The sequence below is a fragment of the Miniopterus schreibersii genome (genome assembly GCF_964146895.1).
Source record: "Miniopterus schreibersii genome assembly, chromosome: 6".
NCBI classification, from domain to species: Eukaryota; Metazoa; Chordata; class Mammalia; order Chiroptera; family Miniopteridae; genus Miniopterus; species Miniopterus schreibersii.
Genome location: NC_138107.1, coordinates 83188914 through 83208311, shown reverse-complemented (window position 1 = coordinate 83208311; position 19398 = coordinate 83188914). Strand labels below are relative to the sequence as shown.

At 39.1% G+C, this 19398-nt stretch overlaps 1 protein-coding gene across 2 annotated transcripts; it reads right to left on the bottom strand.

The window, feature by feature from the left end:
* Positions 1 to 9398: 9398 nt before the first annotated feature.
* Positions 9399 to 17989, bottom strand: VIP (vasoactive intestinal peptide). Of its 2 annotated transcripts, XM_081140060.1 has the most exons (8): positions 17751 to 17880; positions 17603 to 17648; positions 16428 to 16542; positions 14958 to 15062; positions 13903 to 14007; positions 13234 to 13365; positions 12327 to 12414; positions 9400 to 10668 (listed from the first exon to the last, which is right to left on the bottom strand). In XM_081140060.1, exons 3-7 carry the CDS (start codon positions 16532 to 16534, stop codon positions 12369 to 12371), a joined length of 495 nt encoding a protein of 164 aa, XP_080996186.1. In that variant the 5' UTR covers positions 16535 to 16542; positions 17603 to 17648; positions 17751 to 17880; the 3' UTR covers positions 9400 to 10668; positions 12327 to 12368. The 2 variants fall into 2 exon arrangements, with proteins under 2 accessions (XP_080996185.1, XP_080996186.1); XM_081140059.1 differs by lacking the exon at positions 17603 to 17648 and having other exon boundaries at positions 9399 to 10668; positions 17751 to 17989.
* Between the last annotated feature and the right edge of the window lie 1409 nt (positions 17990 to 19398).

Genomic DNA, 19398 nt, shown 5'->3' with positions numbered 1-19398 from the left:
TTAAGATTAAGAATTGGGTGACACATTTGATGTTTCTCACAGTTTAAGTCACAGTGTTGAACTAAGGGGTTGAAATGTAACCCACTCAGTAATTAGTGAAGTTAACGAAGAACCTATGGTATTGGCTAACTATTAATATGATGCTTCTTTTAATCTTATGATATATACTTTACTGATGATAGACCAAAAGAACTGGGTGAAATAGAAAGAAATTGAAAATTCAAATTCAGTAGAAAAACATGAATGACTAATATAGATTTTATATTGATAAAGATCAATCGTTTCATGCAAAGTAAATTCATTTGTGCAAGGGACACAGAAATCTACCTACTATTCCCTATTAGGTAAAGTGAGAGATAAAGAATAAAAGATGTCACATTTTTAAAAATCTGAAAACACTAAGTTTTATAATTGCTTGTGTTTGCTTAATACAACATCCATAGGATGGATTTTTTTCTTGTGTTGAACAAAAGACAGGAAAGGAATCCAAAGTGATAACTAAATTTTTAAAGGAAGCAAATAGAAATGGATGGTCATCAGAATGTAAGAGGCAATTCAGATAGAAATTGGCACCCCTGTACACTAGGAGGAATAGGCATTTGTTCAATGAAATAGAATGGAAATTTGCAAATACAATCATGTGATGCGTAAGTGCTTCCCACTCGACCTTTTAAACAGTTAAATACTTTAGACATTGAGGCAAAGCTTCAGTGCGACTCAGGTGCATAATTTAGGCGAGCAGGTGGCGCTTCTGGAGAGTCACTCAAAGCCTCTCGGCGCAGAATCAAAGGAAATGTTCCGCTCACAAAGAGCAGTTTAACCGCCCCACTAGAGTGGCATCACACACAAGTTTTGTTTAATTGTTATCTTTCCAAGGCCCGGCTCCCATGGGTTTCTGTGCTGGTCCTCAAGGTAGGAAATTTAAGTGCAGTAGAAAGTGTATTTCTCCTGTGTTTCAGTATCTGTCTCTAAACCCTGGGGAAAGGGTGGCACAACTCTTACGCCCACAGTGGGACAGTACTATCAGTATTCACGCATGTCGGCAAAAAATCCCCAGGGGGCTTCAATATGTGAGTGACAGCCCTGCGAGGCCCCCAGGCCCCCAGCATTTCCTCCTGGGCTCCGACGGCCCGTGTCCCCGGCAGCCACCCCTGCTCTTAGTCCCTGTTTACTCTCCCAGCCTTTCTCTGCCCCATTCTCGGAGCCTTTCCCTTGTTCACCCCTCATCTCAGAAGTTCCCCTCCTGTCTTTGCTTAGTTCTGCTAAAGAGCAAGACCCAGCTGAGTAAACTTGAAGATACAATTGGGCGTCACTGACATTTGCATTTCTCTCCTGTCTTCCCTTCTCTCCCTTTCCTCTTACTTTCCCCCCACAAATATTTACTGAACAACTATGTGCCAGACCCTACTGCCGGCCCTGGGGATACACTAGCAAGCAAAGCGGGTTTTTCAGCATCCTGCTGGCCCAGAGCCTGCGTTCAGGGCAGCATCCCTCCCTTCTTCCCGGGCCTTTCCTAGACCCGGATTTCAGAAATAGGATCAAGCCTTCGGTGGGGATGACAGTTCAGTACCCTGGGTCCAGTGCAATGAAAACACAAGTGGCTTCTACATATCAGCTCAGGGCTGGGCCTGAAGGTTCCACCGCATCTCCCCAGATTCTAGCCGAGCAATCGTCATCACCTATAAAGACATGTGTCCCTAACTCTCAGGGATCTATTAAGAAACCGCGTTAAAGACTAGGATACCGGTTAAGATCACAATCACAGGAGTTTCAAATGCAATTCAGAATTAGCTTTCTCACACCCTCCTGTGGGACCCAGGGGAGACAACTAATAGGAAGGCCTAGCAGGGGGGCTCTAGGCTGTAGGCTCCAGGGTCTAGAGCTGGGGCTAAAAAACTGTGTGAGGTAAAGGACCTAACAACAAATTGTTTCACGATGTAAACTGTGGCCTCAGCTTGACTTATGCTGGCCACTGACGAGTAAGGAAACCAACCCAGGGCCTCATCTTCTGGGGACCCTGACCCATATCTTAATCGCACACGAGCTACATTAGGCCTCCTGCATGAAAGTCAACTAGAATCACCTACGTTGCTGACAGCACTAGTGGTTATATTGGCAGCACTGTAACTGTTCATTAGCGTGGAGGGTATATTGGAAATTTGGGGGAGTGCCTTGCTAATCATGAATACAATAACAGTTCCATGACCCTGGAGAGTGTAATTATTTAACGCTCTGCATTATTTATGTCCCCCTTAGGCATCGTTATGTTTTCCTATGTGGGTAATTTTATAACCCCATACGTTGATAAAAGACCAAAGATAAAAGACCCAAGTGTGTTTATACTTAATTTCATTTAAAATATTTATATTCATTCTAAAGTGTACAAAGATACAAATGAGGATTAGGTGAAAATAGCTGCCAGAACAAAAAGTATTAGGTAATATTTTAAAAAATAAAGTTGGTTTCATCGTTACATAATAATCTTACAAGCATACACTATAAAAACATATATGTGAGTTTACTTAAAATTTCAAAACATGACTTTTTCTATATCTAATTATTACCACCATTAATTCACTAATTTGACAATTATTTTTTTAAAACACTTTGAGGAATGTATTGATTTAGGTGCTATACAATGTGCATTCACAAAAAAAAAATAATGTCCCCCCGTCAAGCAAGGAAAAGGTAATGTAATGTGTATGTAACCTGAACAGTAGATTAACCCGCACAAGGATCCTAAGGGGAAAAGGTAAGGAGTATGTGAATTCATTTTCATCACTATTAGCTTTTCCTGTTTGAGAGTGTTACAAACAGAGCTACTAGGAATAGTTTATATATATATATGCTGGTGGACATGTTCAAGAGTTTATTTTTATTGACTTCCTGCTTTTATTAGAACCTATAGTACAAAGTTGAATAGAAACAATGATTTTGAGCATCTCTGATATGTTCTTAATTTTAAAATTGAAAATGCTGTACTGTAGTTTTTGATATATAACCTTTGACAAATAATATATTTCAATTTTGCTAATTTTTTATCATAAATGGGTACTGGAATTTATCAAATGTTTATGGACATATATTATCATATGGTTTTAGGGCTTTTAATCTTTTAATGTGGTGCATAGCATTTTTAAAAACTTTATCTTTGTTGTTGAAAGACTGACTTATCTAAGTGGGAGTACAGTGAGAGACTTGGTGAGCTGTGATCCCACAACTTCCCCTATTCCCACATCCTGACTCCTCAGTCTGAGCCCTGCCCCAGTCTCATTTCTACGTGGCTATGGAGCCCCAGCAATTCAGTGTTGATTGCAGACTACATCTTCTCTGGTCAACAGATGTGGGAAATAGTGTATGGAATTCTATGTTCTTGAGTAGCCTCAGAGTAGTAGGGACAGACCGGAAGACTTGGCAGTGGTTGTGAGAATCCAATTATTGCCACAATTTTCCCAAACCCTTTTAATTTAAATGTTCTAATGTCCCTTCTTATAGGACCACAAGTTTTCTGTTTTTGTTGTTGTTGTTTTCTTAGGACTGTCATTATATATCTGAGAAGATCAACTAAAAACAGTTTTTACAGTAGCAATATCATCAGAAGTGTAATTCTAAACTTACAGGATAACAGTTCCTGCTTTATTTTATTGGAATAGGGGATGGGGAATTTGGAAAGGCTTAGGTACGCTGTGATACTGATGAGAATACTGGTTTTTTACTATACTAAAGTATATCTTTAAAATAGTTTTAGCATTCTATTTACCACATACTTTCTATCACATTTATTTATTTTAATTTTTGCTCTAGTAATAATTTATGAACTAATTGGGTTCGTTATAATGAACGGAGGAGGGTGCACTCATGTTGACTAATCCAAAATGCCCAAGCAATGCTCTGTGTTCTGAATCACGGTTAGAATTTGAAATTGGAGTCCTTTTTATCTGAGCTGAATTATACGTTTCACACACAAACTACTTTCACTGATAATTTTATTTTCCACCAAATCCTATTCTGTGATTTCCTTGCCAGCACTTCTGGCATAATAAGTGAGAAACAGATTTAAAAGGTATGGGAAATCTAAGCATGGAAGAGGGATCCATTTGTGTGAATCCATGTAGCTACGTTTCAGGGGAAAAATAATTGCTGAGAGTCAACATTCTCTGTGTTTTAGTTAAACTGGAACCAAGAAGAGCAATTTCTGTCTACGAGTTGAGCTGCACTGGAAATAGAAAGCAAGTGATCTTTGCAGTTTAAGGGGGAGCAGGAGTGATTGTTGACCAAGGTTGAGGCAGCCTCTTGAGACCAGAGGTGCTGCTCCAAAGTTGGCAAATGGCCAGAGAAAGGTCACTGCCCAGAGGGACCACGGACGAGCCCTGACCCCAGCAGGTCCTGAGCTGCAGACCAGCCCTGGGGAAAGAGCCCTGATGCAAACAGGCTCCTGCTCTGACACCCTCAGTGTCTAATTCCTGGAAAGGTCATTCTTGCTTCTCGGCCTGCCCAGGGCTGTAGGTGTGCAGTGCAGTGTCTAAGGACTCATTGAATGTCCCAAAGCTGAAGTTATTCTTGAATATTCCTTAGAACCTCTCGATTCAGTGGGGGAAGCCGGCCCCTGCTCTTTTTGTAGTGCTTCAAAGCCTTAAGCAGGTGAAAATAAAGTAGGCACTGAAATTGTGTCAGCCTGTGACTCACAGGTCAAATGATGTGCCCGAGCTTAGGTTGCTCTGCTTGAAGTTCTCTGTGGTCTGTTATAGGCCCTGGTAAAGGTTCTGTCCTGATAGTTCATTTTCACAGCCATAGACTGATGCTTCATTGTCAAACCCAAGGCTGAGTTCCTGGCTTTCAAAGAGGATATATAGTGACATCAGAAGCAAAGAGAGGTCCCTAATGCTTCACTTTGACACTCCAAAGCCATTCCATCCCGTGGCCTAGCACTTTCCCAGCACTGGGGAAGCTGAAGAACACGTGCATGTCCCTTGCTGGTCACCAGTCCTTTTAGAGTCATGTTTTCCAGCTCACAGTGGGGACTGTAAGGAAGAGGCAGCATTTAGTAATTTTGCTCATGATAAGCACACAGTGAGTAAGGAGTCTAATTTTCTCATTTATTCAGCTAACGTGCGGAAAGATTTGATCACTTGGACATGCATTGAGAAAAGATCTCTCCTGTTTAGCCTCTGCCATTAATACTCTACTGAGATCCATGGAACATAGAACAAATATGCTATTTCTGCTGTATCGTTTGTTCCAATACCTTTTTAATTACTGATACATAGGCCTTGCTTCCCCCAAAACGTTGAACTTAGGCAAAAACTCAAATTTGCCTTCTCACCCACAATTCACTGAATTAATATAATCCATGTAATATTATTTTAACACAAACTACTCATATCATTATATAGTTTCCAAATATTTTTCTGGTTATAAACAACTTAGCAGTTATGTCCCAAAATTTGGTAAATAACATCCAAATTGGTAAATAAAATACTACTTATATTTTATTTTTTAAATAATTATGTAGTTTCTTCTTAATGTTTTACAATAACATTACTATAATAGCCCCTACATGGAACCCAAATTTGCTATCACCTTTTATTTACCATTTTTCTTCTACTTTGCAGGTATATTTTCAGGCTAACAGCCCTCTAATCAGCTACTGAACAAGAGCTGAGAACTTTAGATGGACCTTTTCTCAGTTCTGTTTCATTACTACCTGTATTCAGTTTCAGGCTTTCTCTTTTATAATATATTCTCTTTTTTGACATATGCTTGCTGCTCTAAACCTTTATCTCATTAAGGATAAATGAGATAGATCCAAGTCAACAAGGCTATGGCTAAAGTTTCTTTATGTGTGTTATACAGATTATCTGTATCAAGGTTAGGAGAAAATGTCTTTGGAGTAAAAACTAAGAACAATGATATAGTTATTTCCTGGTAGTATGTTAAACCTTACATGCAAAGGCAATTTCTAGCTCAAAGAGTCTAAGCATTTTAACCAAAAGATAAATAAAATGTAAATTAGGAAATACTACTTAGCAAGCATCACCTGTGTGTCTAAAGCCTTATGGAAAGAAAATCTAAGAGACAAAAGGAACTCTTGGGAGATCTGTATGAATATTCTGTCACTGGAACAAATGAGGTCAACATGTGGGTAAGACAAGCAGCAGAGCCAGAGGCCCAAGGGCATGAAGCCACAGCTCTGCAGAGAACAGAAGAGCCAACGAGAAAAGCAAACTTCTGAAACCAGGGCGAGTTTCCAAGGAAGAGAAACAGAAAGAGGACAATTGTGTGGGGAAAATGAGAAAAGTTAAAGTGTGAAAGGAGATGCATCTTTCAGGGGACTTGCAATTACGTGAGGCAAAGAGAAGGGCCAAGTGAATGCTTTCTCCCAATAGTCGGGGAGAGAGCTGTCGACAGAGGATTGTGAAGAGGCAGATGCTCTGAATGCGTCTCTCCCCCTCTCCTTTCAGACAAGGGCGGCTGCTGCCAGTTAACCAGAGAGTTTGGAGCACCGCACAAGCATAGGCAAATAAAAAATTGAAGTGTATTTTCCTAAAATCTCGATCTAATAAAATGTTCATCTCCAAGGGTTCTCAGTTACTCATAGACATTATTCGAGAAGTCCTCGTTTCTGTCTTCGAGATAGCCTGAAGAATGGATTCTGTATCTGAAACCCAGAAGCTGTGCATGGTGTATGTTAGTTTAATATTAAGATAGTATTCATAGTAATATATATTTTTTACAGGGTAAACCAAAAATAAGTTTTTTTTGCTAATAACTATTGTACTACAGGTGACTTAAAATAAAATTATGAGAGATTGTGTTGGTAATTGTACCTGAGATATTAATTTACAAATGTAAGCCAAATTAAAAATAAGAGTTTCTTTTTTCCTGAGTTAGTCAGAAGTGTCAAAGCCATAGAAAGTACTTACTCAATGAGCAAAGTACTGAGAGGAATGCTGTCTAGTACATTAAACCAAGATTTTTTAAATTCAAGTCACTTGTGAATCAAGAGGCAACTTCTTTAGAGATTGCCATTTTAGAAATTATTGCTAAAAAAAACTATTTGCCTTGTTTTAGGTACAATAAGCTGATCTGTTAAATAGTGTGCTTTTTCATAGCAACCTCCTCCCCTCACCAGAAATTTCTGCTTTACATAACTCACAGTAAAGCATTAAGTTACAATTGCAAAGAACATTCAGGGAGCAAAGAAAGGACAAATTGGAGGGAGAGACGACTGGGAACTGAGATGATCACGTGGGAAGGAAATAGCTTGGTCTGCTCAGAATGCTACCATCACGAATACAGTCTTTCTGACCCTTGGAAAATTCTGTCCAATTCCAAACAGAAATCAAGTTCCAAAGAGAAAGCTGGGATACAGAAGGGAAAAAGGAGGTTTCAACACGTGGTCTTTGGTGCCAATTCAATTCCAAAAAGAATCCACATTTTGAGGTGCAGTGAAGAAGGACATGATCCAGCAGGGCTGTGAAAGCAGCAAGGCCTTGAGGCCAGGCCCCTCTCTAGACAGCGCTGCTCTGCTCCGAACTGTCCCTGAAAGACATCTTCTGTGCTTCATCTTCCATATTTCAGCTTTAGCCTGGGAAGTGCAACCTTCAGTCCTGGTGGAAATGGAAAATGTGCTCCCTCAACAAGAGGGGAGCTGGCTTATCTGGCCAGAAATCCCCACTTCTAGTTCCTGATGAGTCCATCCTCATGCACATGAAAACTCCAAAAATAGTTTGATCGGCCCAAAAGGCACTGTCTTGACTGTTTAGAATGGAGCCACTCTGATTGGTCAGTGAAGATGGTGATGGTGCTATAGCTGCACCACTCCAATTGCACAGGGATATAGGACTCCAAGAACTCCTTTGTAAGGTCTGGCTCTGATGGCTGGAACACAGTGTAGGCAGGCAGTTCAGTGCAGAGGCAGGTAGCTCAGTGCAGGCTTGACCCTGAAGTGCATTTTGTGTGACAGTCCCCTGTGTAGAAATGGCTGCTAGAGTGTGTCTTTTTGTGTATTGTTTGTTGTAGTTGTTGTTTTAACTTGAGCCACCAGGAGCCCTTCTTGGGAGGTATCTTCTTTTTCAGGGTCTACAGGGGCAAAGGTCATTTTTCACGGACAAGGTGAGGAAAAGCATAAGGCAGCTCTGGGAAAGGGTCAGTAGGATACTGCAAGAAGTATCAGCAGCGGCTGGGCCTCAGGGCTAGACTTTGGAAAGCTGAGAGACAAGGAGAATTTGAGTACTGAGGAGAGCCGGGCAGATGGGACCTATGACGATCTGTGTGGACTGCTTCTTCATAACCTCTCTGACTTTCTCTCTCATACTATTTCTTAATCATTCTTTGCACTTCAGCCAAATTGGCCTCTTCTCTGCTCCTCAAAATAAGAGGTAAATCTCAAACTAAGGGCTTCTGCATCTAAATTTATTCTGTCTTAGAATGATGTTTACATAGAGACTCACGGCTGATTTCTTTCAGGGCTTTCCTCAGATTCACCTTCCTGTGAGGTCTTTTCTAGGAACCTCATCTAAAATCTCAAACGTTCATCTGAACAGTTAATATCCTCTTTCCCTGAGTTAATTTTTCTTCTTAGCACTTACCACTTTCTAACACAGCATGTATCTTCCTTAACTATTGTGTTTATCATCTGTTTCCCTCAGTTGTATGTAAGATCCATGGGGATAGGAATATCTGTCTGTTTTCTTCATTGTTATATAATCAGAACCTAGAACAGTATTGGGCACATAGCAGGTTCCTAATGAATGCTAGTTTACGAAACCAATAAGTAAACATTGTTTTACATAGCAGCAGCTTATAAACACGTTAAAGATGCCTTCTTCCTTGAAAGAACTACACACTTTCCTATTTTTCTCCTATTTTGTTGGCATCTATTTTCACTTCTTTATACCCCATTTGTTCCTCAACATCAAAGGCTATTAGTGTTAGGGTGCCTTAACCACCCCCTCCCCCCAATTCATATGTTGTAGTTCTAACCTCTAGTGTCTCAAAATGTGGCCTTATTTATAGGGTCTTACAAAGGTAATAAAGTTAAAACAAGATTATTAGCATGGGCCTTAATCCAATACAGCTAGTGTCCTTCTAAAAAGGAATTTTGGAAACATACAGACACACACACATGTGCACACATACATAAACAGAGACAACACCATGTGAAGGTCAACACAGAAATGGAGGTGATTCCTCTACAAGCCAAACATGGCCAGGAAACTACCAGAAATCAGAGATCAGCTTCTTCCCCACAGTCCTCAGAAGGAGCCAACCCTGCACACACCCTGATCTCAGACTTCTACCTCCAGGACTCCGAGACAATTCATTTCTGTTGTTTAAGCCCCAAGTCTGTAACATGTTGTCATGGCAGCCTGAGTAAATGAACACACCCAGAGATCAGGTGTTGAGATCCTTTTATAGTTACATTAGGTTCCTTGGTGATCTCATGACTTGTGCCTTTAAATCTCATTTATATACTGAAGTCTACCAACTGTTTACATTCAGTCCAGCATTGGCTCATAAATCCTCACATATATCTTCAACTCTATTCAACAGCAGCTTTAAAATGTACAGATGTACAAAGGTCCCATCTTGTTCTGGAACCTTTTTTCTCCCCTCTTTTCATCTTAGTTAATAGCAACACCATCCTTCAAGTTGCTCAGGTGATTTCCTTTGGAAACAGTCTGGACTTTTCTCTTTCATATCTCACACAAAACCAAACATAGTTCTATCTCTAGCATTACAAAACTATCTAGTGTCTGGAACTTTAGCACTAGGATGAGCTGTTATTGTATCATTTAAAGACTCAAAACAACAGAAATTGTTTGCAATGATAATTAAATATCTTTATTTTTTATGTTTAATTTCTTACAGTCATTTTGGAAAAATAGTTGTGTCTCCAAATGCACTTTCACTGATAGAAGCTGGTATCACCAAAGCATTCTTTGAATGATTATGGAAAAAAAAATATTAGCACTAAAAAACAAATGTTCCCCTCAGTTTACATTCTACACATACTTTGCACAAGAATAAAGGCCAGGCCCAATGTAGGAAGCAGAGGCATTCTCCTTCATTGAATCAATAAATCAGGAGAGAGCCTTTGGCATTTAGAGATCCAAATTTGTGAGATTTTAATCCAGTTCAAAATAAAGGTTGCCTATAAATTTGAAAATGCATTACATTTTTAAACAATTTTTTTTGAAGAATGACTTTATCTTGGTTAGTATTTTCTTAGACATTTTGAGGTTTATTCAACACAGCATTCTATCTGCTTAACATTCAAATTTGGACACACTGATTATCTGTTCCACTCTTCTGAATAGTTAAGGAAGCTCTATAAATAAACACATCAATTTTGCTCTATTTCTACCCTTCCAAAAAGCCTCATACAATTGGAATTAACCTTGTATTTTCTTATCAGTAAATATATTTTTTTAGAAAGAATACACAGCACATGAAATTACAGGATTTTCACAAGTTAAAGACAAATTTAAGAACTCTCAAATAATATTTGCAACACAGTAAAGAGCAGTTATTACATTAGCTTAAAATAAATTGCAACATTCACAATACAGTATTTTATTTGGTTTTGATATTGAAGATTTTTTTTGAATGACTTATGTAGAACTCAAAATATAATTACTTCACCTATCATTTTTCTTCAAGAATCTGAAAAAGAAAGAATTGGTGTATAAGCATAAAAATATTTTCATTCACATCATCTTAATTTCTTTCACTTATCCACTCATTTGAAAAACATCTTTTCTCTTTGCCTCCTGTCAAGAGCCTGTGACAGGAGATCATGCTGTGGGATATCAGGAGGGTACCTTCCAAAGGACTGGCAGTCAGAAAGGGCACCGGGCTGTGAAGGGACTCTCTGGTCGGTCATTAATAATTACCCATTTGCAATTTTCACAAATTGTTGAGCCACAAATTTTCTATTAAAACAATTTGTCCAAAGCTACCCATTCAAAAAAGAAAAGAATCTCATAAATGAACTTAGAATTTAGGAAAGGCAGAGCGATTCCTCTGTTTCAGTGTCTGCTCTGCTGTGTAATTTAACAGGGGGGCTTTCTTCTTAGAAACGCTTTTTCATAAGCTTCATGGGATTAGCTTTCTCTTTTGAGCAAAGGGACTCATTTCTCTAAAATATCCATTTATGACCGTGAAAGAGATGCACCGCACCCCTGCCCGGGCATGTCTCTTAGAAGTGAAGGGTGATCAGTGGACACAGTAACCAATCGTGCAGGGTCTTCTCAGCCGCCCTGCCCACCACTGAGGACTCATGAAAACGAGGTCTGAAGTAAGACAATGGATTATACTCATTCTGAGCTTGGGTCTCCTTTAAGCTCCTTAACCCTTCAGGGTTGTAGTCTAGTCTAGTCTACCTTCATGTCTTGTAAATAAAGTTTTATTGTCACATAGCTACTCCCATTCATTTTATGCATTATCTGTGGCCAATTTCCTGCTGCAATAGCAGACATACTTTTATCAGAAACCATATAGACCACAAAATCAAAAATACTTACTCCATAGCCTTTAGAGAAAAAATTTTCCAACCTCAAATACTGATGATGTAAAATTCCTTTAAACACTTGACAAGTACTATAAATATATTTTATAAGCTAATGTAAGCAATAATGTACTCAGGAAAAAATATGCCTTGTATCTATGTATATATAAAAGCAATTATGTTAAGAAGCTTATTACTTAACAAAGAAAAATCATATTCCTGTTTCTCTACTCAAAAAGTAGTTTACAGTGAACACAGTTGGAGTCATAGTGCCTACACTCACTTTATAGGTAAAAGAAGCAGAATTTGACTTTTGGTGCATGAAGCTTGCTGTGGTTCAAGGAATACAATTAGATGCAGAGTACACTGTATTTTCACAATATCAAGCCGTGCTGTAATTTGGTGGCATTTCCCTGTACTTAGATCAAATGAGATGCTAGCAGTCAATCCTGGGACGAATCCTTAAATTAATAAGAGCAGCCTGGCTTGCTTCTCAATGGAAAGCCAGCTTTTCTCATTAGTGTGAGTCAGTCTCCTCCGTTTTATATCTGGACAGAGGGGTAGGAATATGTCTGGGCAAACGAGGAGATTCAAAGCTGTCCCCTCATGGTGGCTTCCCTTTTATGCAGTCAGAACCCCACGGGAATCATCTGAAGCTGTTTTCTGGCTCACAGTTCACTTCGGGTAGGAGTGTCGTTGTGACCTGAGGCCTCACTTGAGGCGTCTAAGATACTTCTCACCAAGCGGCTCTCAGCCACTAAAAAGACGGGGCGATTGCTATAAGGATATGGTAAGAATGCACAGATTTACCCACCACTGGGAAGTCACCACCAGTTTTTCTCGAAGACCTTTTCCATCATTTTTCTAGCTCTTCAAAAAAGTCAAGAGACTCTCCCTCAGCGCTGTAAAGACAAAAAGAAAATTGTGCATGTTAGGCTCTTAGATGAGACAGGATCTAAAAGAACGCTGATGTTGGCCTATGCTGTTCTCTGCCCTGTAAAGTGCTCTGAGGGGGTAAATAATTATCTTTTAGGTTAGCTCTTACCTGTGAGTTATTTTTCAATTTTAAAGTATCTAAAATTATTCTTATACAGTTACAATCTGGTGGGCAAAGAAAGTTATCTTGTATGACCTCACCCAACCAGGGTTGTCTTAATACTCACTATCTAAACAAAAATAATTGGAATAAAAAGAGAGAGCCGCCCACTTCCTATTTATTGCACCCCAATATCTGCACACCCAGACAGAATCAGGTTTTACTGAATCTCAGGAGACAAAATAACTCACAGCTTAATTTGGCAAAATAAAGGAGTTGAAATGCTCATACAAGGAGCTCCAGGTGATATAAAGTTGCTGGTTGCCTGCCCTCTACATGGTTAAAAAACAGCCCTTTTGATAAAACTTGCTTCCAGATTCAGAGTAGATGCCTCTCTAATCGTCTTTGTTAACCCTGAAGACACAACAGAATCAACTGGGAAGCCCTTGAGAAATGCCAGTGTCCAGATCCATACCTTAGAGGCACTAATTTCCTGGCAAAGTGTTTAGGGCAGGGCCCAAGTTCAGTATGTTTAAAGTTCTCCAGGGCAGTCTCCTGGCAGCCGAGGCTGAGCATTCCCGCCCCGAGCACAGTGAGGGGGAGAGCTGGGCAGGGCTCAGTGCGGAGCGGCTGCTCTGGAAGTCATCTACAATTCCGCGTCTTAGCGGGCTTTCTGTCTCTTTACCTTCTCTTTCCATTGAGAATTGAGTTCAGGTATTTCTTCACAGCCATTTGTTTGCGGAGGCGGGTGTAGTTGTCGGTGAAGACTGCATCCGAATGGCGTTTGCTTGGTCCCTGGTTCTCTGAGACCTTATTGCTAAGAAATGTGAAGGAGATAAAATCAGAGATTCTTAACAAGAAAGTTCTAATTTTTCTTGGAGTCGGATAAAAATGTATTCTAGCACCCAACTCATTTTCTAGCACAAAAACACATAGAAAAATACACCTAAGCTCTGGCCAGTGCGGTTCAGTGGTTGGCGCACTGGCCTGCACACTGAAGGGTCACAGGTTCAGTTCCCGGTCAAGGGCACGTACCTGAGTTGCAGGTTTGATCCCTGGCCCTGGTTGGGGCATGTGACAGTGGCAACCAAATGATCTCTCTCTCTCTGTCCCTTTTGCTCTCTCTAAAAATCAATGGGAAAAAATATCCTCAGGTGAAGATTAACAAACAACAACAAAAAAAGAAAAGACAAAGAAAGAAACAAACAAACATCTAAGCCTAAAGATAGGAGAGTGAGAAATAATCCAATATATTTAGGCACTTACTGGGAGTGTATAATTCTCAGATTAAAAAATCATAATGTGTTTGATAATAATACTACTAATAATAACAGTCATAATAAATTCTCTTTACCCAAATCGTTTTCCAATAAAGGCCTCAAGGTATTTTCTGACAGCAATTTGACCCAAGAGTTTACTATATTCACTGGTGAAAATTGTATCAGCATGCCTGGCATTCCTAAAATGCAAAAGAAAGGATAGCCATTATTTTTAAAGTGGTTTTCTAAAATATTATTTTGGCTCAATCAATAAGAAAGTCATCAGTTATGAAAGCTTCTCATAAAAACCTAAGTCCACAAGGAGATTTCCTAATAACCTAATACAAGATATTTTCTTCTCATTTATATCAATATATAACCTGTATTTTCAGCCCGAAATTTTTAAAAAACAAAGAAATTAGCTTTCATAGAAGTATATCTCAATGTTAAGTAATGTTCCCTGATAGAATCTATACAACTAATTCTTCTCTAAGAAACACTGGTGGAAAAATATAACATTTAAATTAGTTTCTATTTATTTATTTATGGTGCTTTATTTTTCCTTAATAGGTACGAGGAGAAAAAATCCTGATTTGTAACAAAACCCCTATTATACCTTTTGCTATTTCTTCTGCCAAAATACCTGTAACAAAATCTCTTAACATAGAGAGCTCTTTATGGTCTATCCACCAACTTTTCTGTCCAAATGAGGAAGCATTTACACTGGGGCTTCAGTAGAGATCTATCTGTCTATACTTGAACGCTGCTCTTGACGAATGCCTCTGTGACTGTAGCTTCTATTAGTGGACATCTTTTCTTTACATAGACACGAAACTTTTGCCTTAGAACTTCCTATATCCTGAAATCCTAAATGCTAAAGTTTTACTAGAATTGGTGCCATTTCTGATGCTGGCATTTTGTGCAACAGAACGCAAGTGATGATTAGTTCACCCTGGCTTGTTACAAGTCACAGCCGCGACCTGAACGTCACGCAGTAGGTCACGCGGCGGTGAGTCAGGCTGGAGGAAGCCGGGACGCATGGAAACCTTAGTGTTATGCTACGGAGATAGCTTCACGGAGACACAAAAATAAAACACTTGTATTTCAAAATTATGTTTTCTAAAAGACTACTCCATAAAAATGAACTCACCTGGATACATCATTTTCAGCTAATGCATTTTGCAAGATGTCAGTGTCTACTTTTAATGACTCTTGATCAGGTTCATTTCCTCCATAGGGTGTTCTGTCACCCAACCTATTAGGGAAAAGTACAATAGAAATATAATACATTCTTTTCTCAGAAGGTTGTGCTTATGTTTACACAATTGTTTTTAAAAAGATACTCAGAATCTTAGGGAGTAAGTCCAAAGAATCTCTTCATCTCTGAATAGTTGCTCAGATTCCTTGAATGTTGTGGGCCCTCTGGTTCCTAATCTTATGTGTTAATGTGTTTTGGTAAAGGATAGTCATGCCTGTACATGGAATATTACTATATGTATAAATCCATGCACATTTTGAACACCCACGCACTATTAAAATTCTATGTATGTGTATTTTCTCTGTTAGGGTGAACCTCCGAGGAACATGTTGGCTCCTGGGCACTTGTGTATCTTTTGGTGATGTGGTAGTTGGTAGTCACTAACAAGCAGTCCTCTTTGAGTATGAAGCCTAGCAATCAATGCAAACTTCAGCATTCTTGTGATTGTTCTTTTATTGGTGATATAACCATTCAGCCAGCATCATTCTGTTTAGTTATCAAAGCAGCATAGACCTGGCTTTAAGCAGACTGCGTGAAGAACACCAGGAGTTACCCCTGTCTCTACTGAGCATAACTTTACCTTGAGCAAAGCACTAGAAATCAGGACATAAGGAAAAAAAGGATGGTTTTTGACCTTAGATATAAGAGTGCCTATAAACTGGAAGGAAAGTTTAATGTAGTTTTTACTTACTGTACTTCTTTACATGTAAATTTATTTTATTTCAGATAAAGCTTTAAATGAGTTGTATTATGATTTATGAATTTGAAATATAAAATACCACATAGAGAACAGTAAAAACTAAGGATTTATGGTCAAAACCACGTACATCAAAATTCACTCGTTGGACAAGGGTGTCTCAGTAGATGAATTATTCCACATTTTTAATATTGGCAAATTAATTTGCATGGATAGATCTCTCCAACATATGTAATATATATATTACAATCAACTACTAAACTTGTAATTATTTACTGACTGATCTTAAAAATGAACTAAAATGAGAGAACAACTAAATTTCTGTTTTCCCATCAGATACTGATCTGAACTGAGATGACGCTGCATAAAAGCTCATTCCTTATCTAAAGCAGTTTTGAATGGGTGGAAAGTCAAATTCTCCTTCCACCTTGTTTGGAAATGTGAACCAGCCATGGACACTGTCTCTCATGCCCTGAGAGTGAATGTGGGGCTCAGGATAATCACATGCACCTGATGTTGAAAAAAAACTTGCTTAACACATCAACCAAATATTTAAATAAATAATACAAAGTTTTTCGAAATTGAGTTGTCCAAAATGCCAGATAGGAAGTTCCCATCTAGATGAAGAGGGAATGCTAAAGTGTCTGAATTGAAGGGGAACTCACCTCAGAGCAGAAGGTGCTCCAAAAAGAGGCCACGCCAGTGTTTGTGAGGAGAGCACACTGAAAAGGAGCAGGACCATGAGAAGCTGGGGCTTCCGTCTGGTTTCCATCTCTGTACCTGGGAAGAGACAGAGCCGGATCAGATTTGCCATCCACGGATCTCACCAGCAAGGCCATCCTGGGTGTCTGGCAAATTCTGAAGGCTTGTGCAGAGTTTGGAGACAGTCATCATCTTATCAAAACAGTTAAACTGCAATAATATTACTCTTTAAATCAAGAGGATTTCCCTTGGTGACAGGTGCTTGAATAAAAATTAGGACATTTTTCATCTGCTGCCTTTCTTTCTCAGGCACATAGTTGGCCCAAGTGTATATTGAGTGGCTTACTCTTATAGTGCTGGAAATAACCCTGGGGAACATCTTCTATGAAAAAGTTGTAACATTCAATTTTTTTAGTATCTTTTCTAACTAAGGAAACAACTGCAAAATAATGATTGTTTTTTTCTACTTTAAGTTTCAGCATCTGATTAACATAAAACTAGGTTAGTATTCATTTAATAATGTACATGTACATATAAATGTATAATAGTATAAAGTTATTTTGTGTGTACATATTTTTTCTCTTTTAATGGTAGATATTATTGGTAATGTACTTCTTTAAGCCTGAGTTTGAACAACTTAACACAATTAATGGTGAAAATTAATACCAAAAAATATCCTTAAACTGCATATCACCATTGAAATAATTTTGCCACAAAAGAAAAATATATTAAAAACACTGTATGTTTTTTAACATTTAGTCCACTTATACATTTTATTTCTGTGTAATTTCTAGATAGAAACTTAGGACTTCAAGCTCTGTTCTCTTGGCTGTCTATAAAAGTCACAGGATTTAAACTTAAAGAGGGAAATAAGTGCTTCCTAGACTCACATAACTAACATATGAAGAAAGAACAGCACTGAAAAAACAAGTTGAAAACTTCCAAAACAAGTGTACCCACGGAACCCTTCCGTCAAAAATTTATACACAAGCAAAAACAAACCAACAAAAACCCTACTTGAATGCATTATTTTAAACAACAGTATTGAGTAAAACAGCAAGCCTGAAAGACACCTTTCAACCAGAAGAACTGAGAAAATGTATTCATATGTGAGGAGCCGAGGCATTTCCATACTTACCCGGTGACTGAGAAACTTGGCTTTTTGTTGTTATAAAGAAAGAACACTGTAAAAAAAAAAAAAATTCCAGAGAGAAGAAAATTCAGTGTACCCTGAGAAAAGTTGCCAAGGGAAAGGTCAAAGGAAGAAAGCTCCCGTTTTCCCTTACCCTGCCAGGGAGTGCTCCTGGAGAGCCTGGCTGCGGGAGCCTGCGGGCCGGGAGGGCGCGCAGCTCGGCCTGGGGCTGAACCGGAGCTGCCGGCTCGGCTCGGCTGGGCTCGGGTGCGGCGGCTTCCACTCTGCCTGGCCCGCCGCTCGCAGCCGCCGCTTTATAGGGCTCGCGCTTGGGGCCGAGCACTCACCAGGCTCTGAAAGACGTCACGGCCGGTCTCCCGCGGGATGAGCAGGGCTGGGAGCCCTTGTCTAATTGCCATTATTGCTGATTTATAGAAATACATAGTGAGTATTTTCAAGACAGAAACTAGAGGAAATTTACTTTAAACAAAAACAGCTACCAAGTTTAACGTGAAACGCTTTCATCTTTAATTAGCAGGGATGACGTAAGCAAATGAATTTACGTTATAGCCACGGCCATTGAGGTTCCTTCAGAAAATAATAATTTTCTGAAGAGATTTAAAATGCAACAAACACTTCTGTCCACTATGCGTACAAAGGCATGCTTCTCTTTTATTACAAAGCACCAATTCTAAAGCCTTTATTTTATTTGTGTGCTATCCATGTAGATCCTGATTCATGGAATCTTTCTTGATATCGATCCTAATTTAAAAGGAATGATTACAATTCCTTTATGTCCAGGTGACCCCACTGTGAAAGCTGCAGAAGGGCCCCGAGCTGGTGTAAGACGCGCCCCGTGGTAACAGGTCGCAGCAGCCCTGCTGTCCGGCGTTTCTGTAGAGTAAGGCCCTTCCCAGGGCTTCACACACACAACCTCGGGATTCAGGACTAAGGGATCAGACTGCCCACCTCCAGGGCTTCAGTTTTTCTTCATTTTCAAAAGTTATCCTCGTCATTTTTATAAATGTTTACACTACGCAGAATTACCATGTTTCTCCCCTTTCCGGACCCCCCACAACCGCACCAACTTTTGGACACGCCCTCAGTCACTGGACAGGTGCTTGCAAAGCACTAGCTGGAAAGCATGGAGAGGGTATTGCAGTTTCTCTTCGTGGGGTTTTAATTCAACATAGATTAGCATACATTTAACCAGAGTCTAAGGTAAAAATACAGCCACATGAACAGTGCATATGTTTTTCCAGTTTTGTTCTTAAGTTCCTCGAGGGAAAATGACTCTAAGCCCCTTTCTTTCTTGTACTACAAGATTTTAGTATCTGCTTTGTTCAAAATTGGACTGATTCAGTAAAAGAATATCCTACTTTGCTAATCATACTTGCTAATCCAGTTACCAGAAAAATTAAATGAATTAAATTTCAAAATGTCTGGAAATTTGTTTCCCAATTGACAGCTCTGACTTAAGCCAGAGTTCCTGTGGCTTAATTCCAGGAAATATTTTTTTACCTGATTATTACAAACAAGAGTTTGAAATGATTCTCATATGGAATTTTTTACCCTCAGCTCTTTGTCACCCCATTCTCAGGGAAGCAATTTTATTTAAGAGCAGCAACAGGAAAGTGAGCTGGTTGAGAGTCACAGAAAAACTGATGCTGAATGAGAAGCAGAAAATTCTGAAATTGAAAAGACATAAAGTGATATTTTTTATCAAAAGAAGTATTTTGCATCAGCAAAAAGTAACTACAATAGACTTTTCCTATGAATTTAAGTTAGAAAGCAAAATTGAA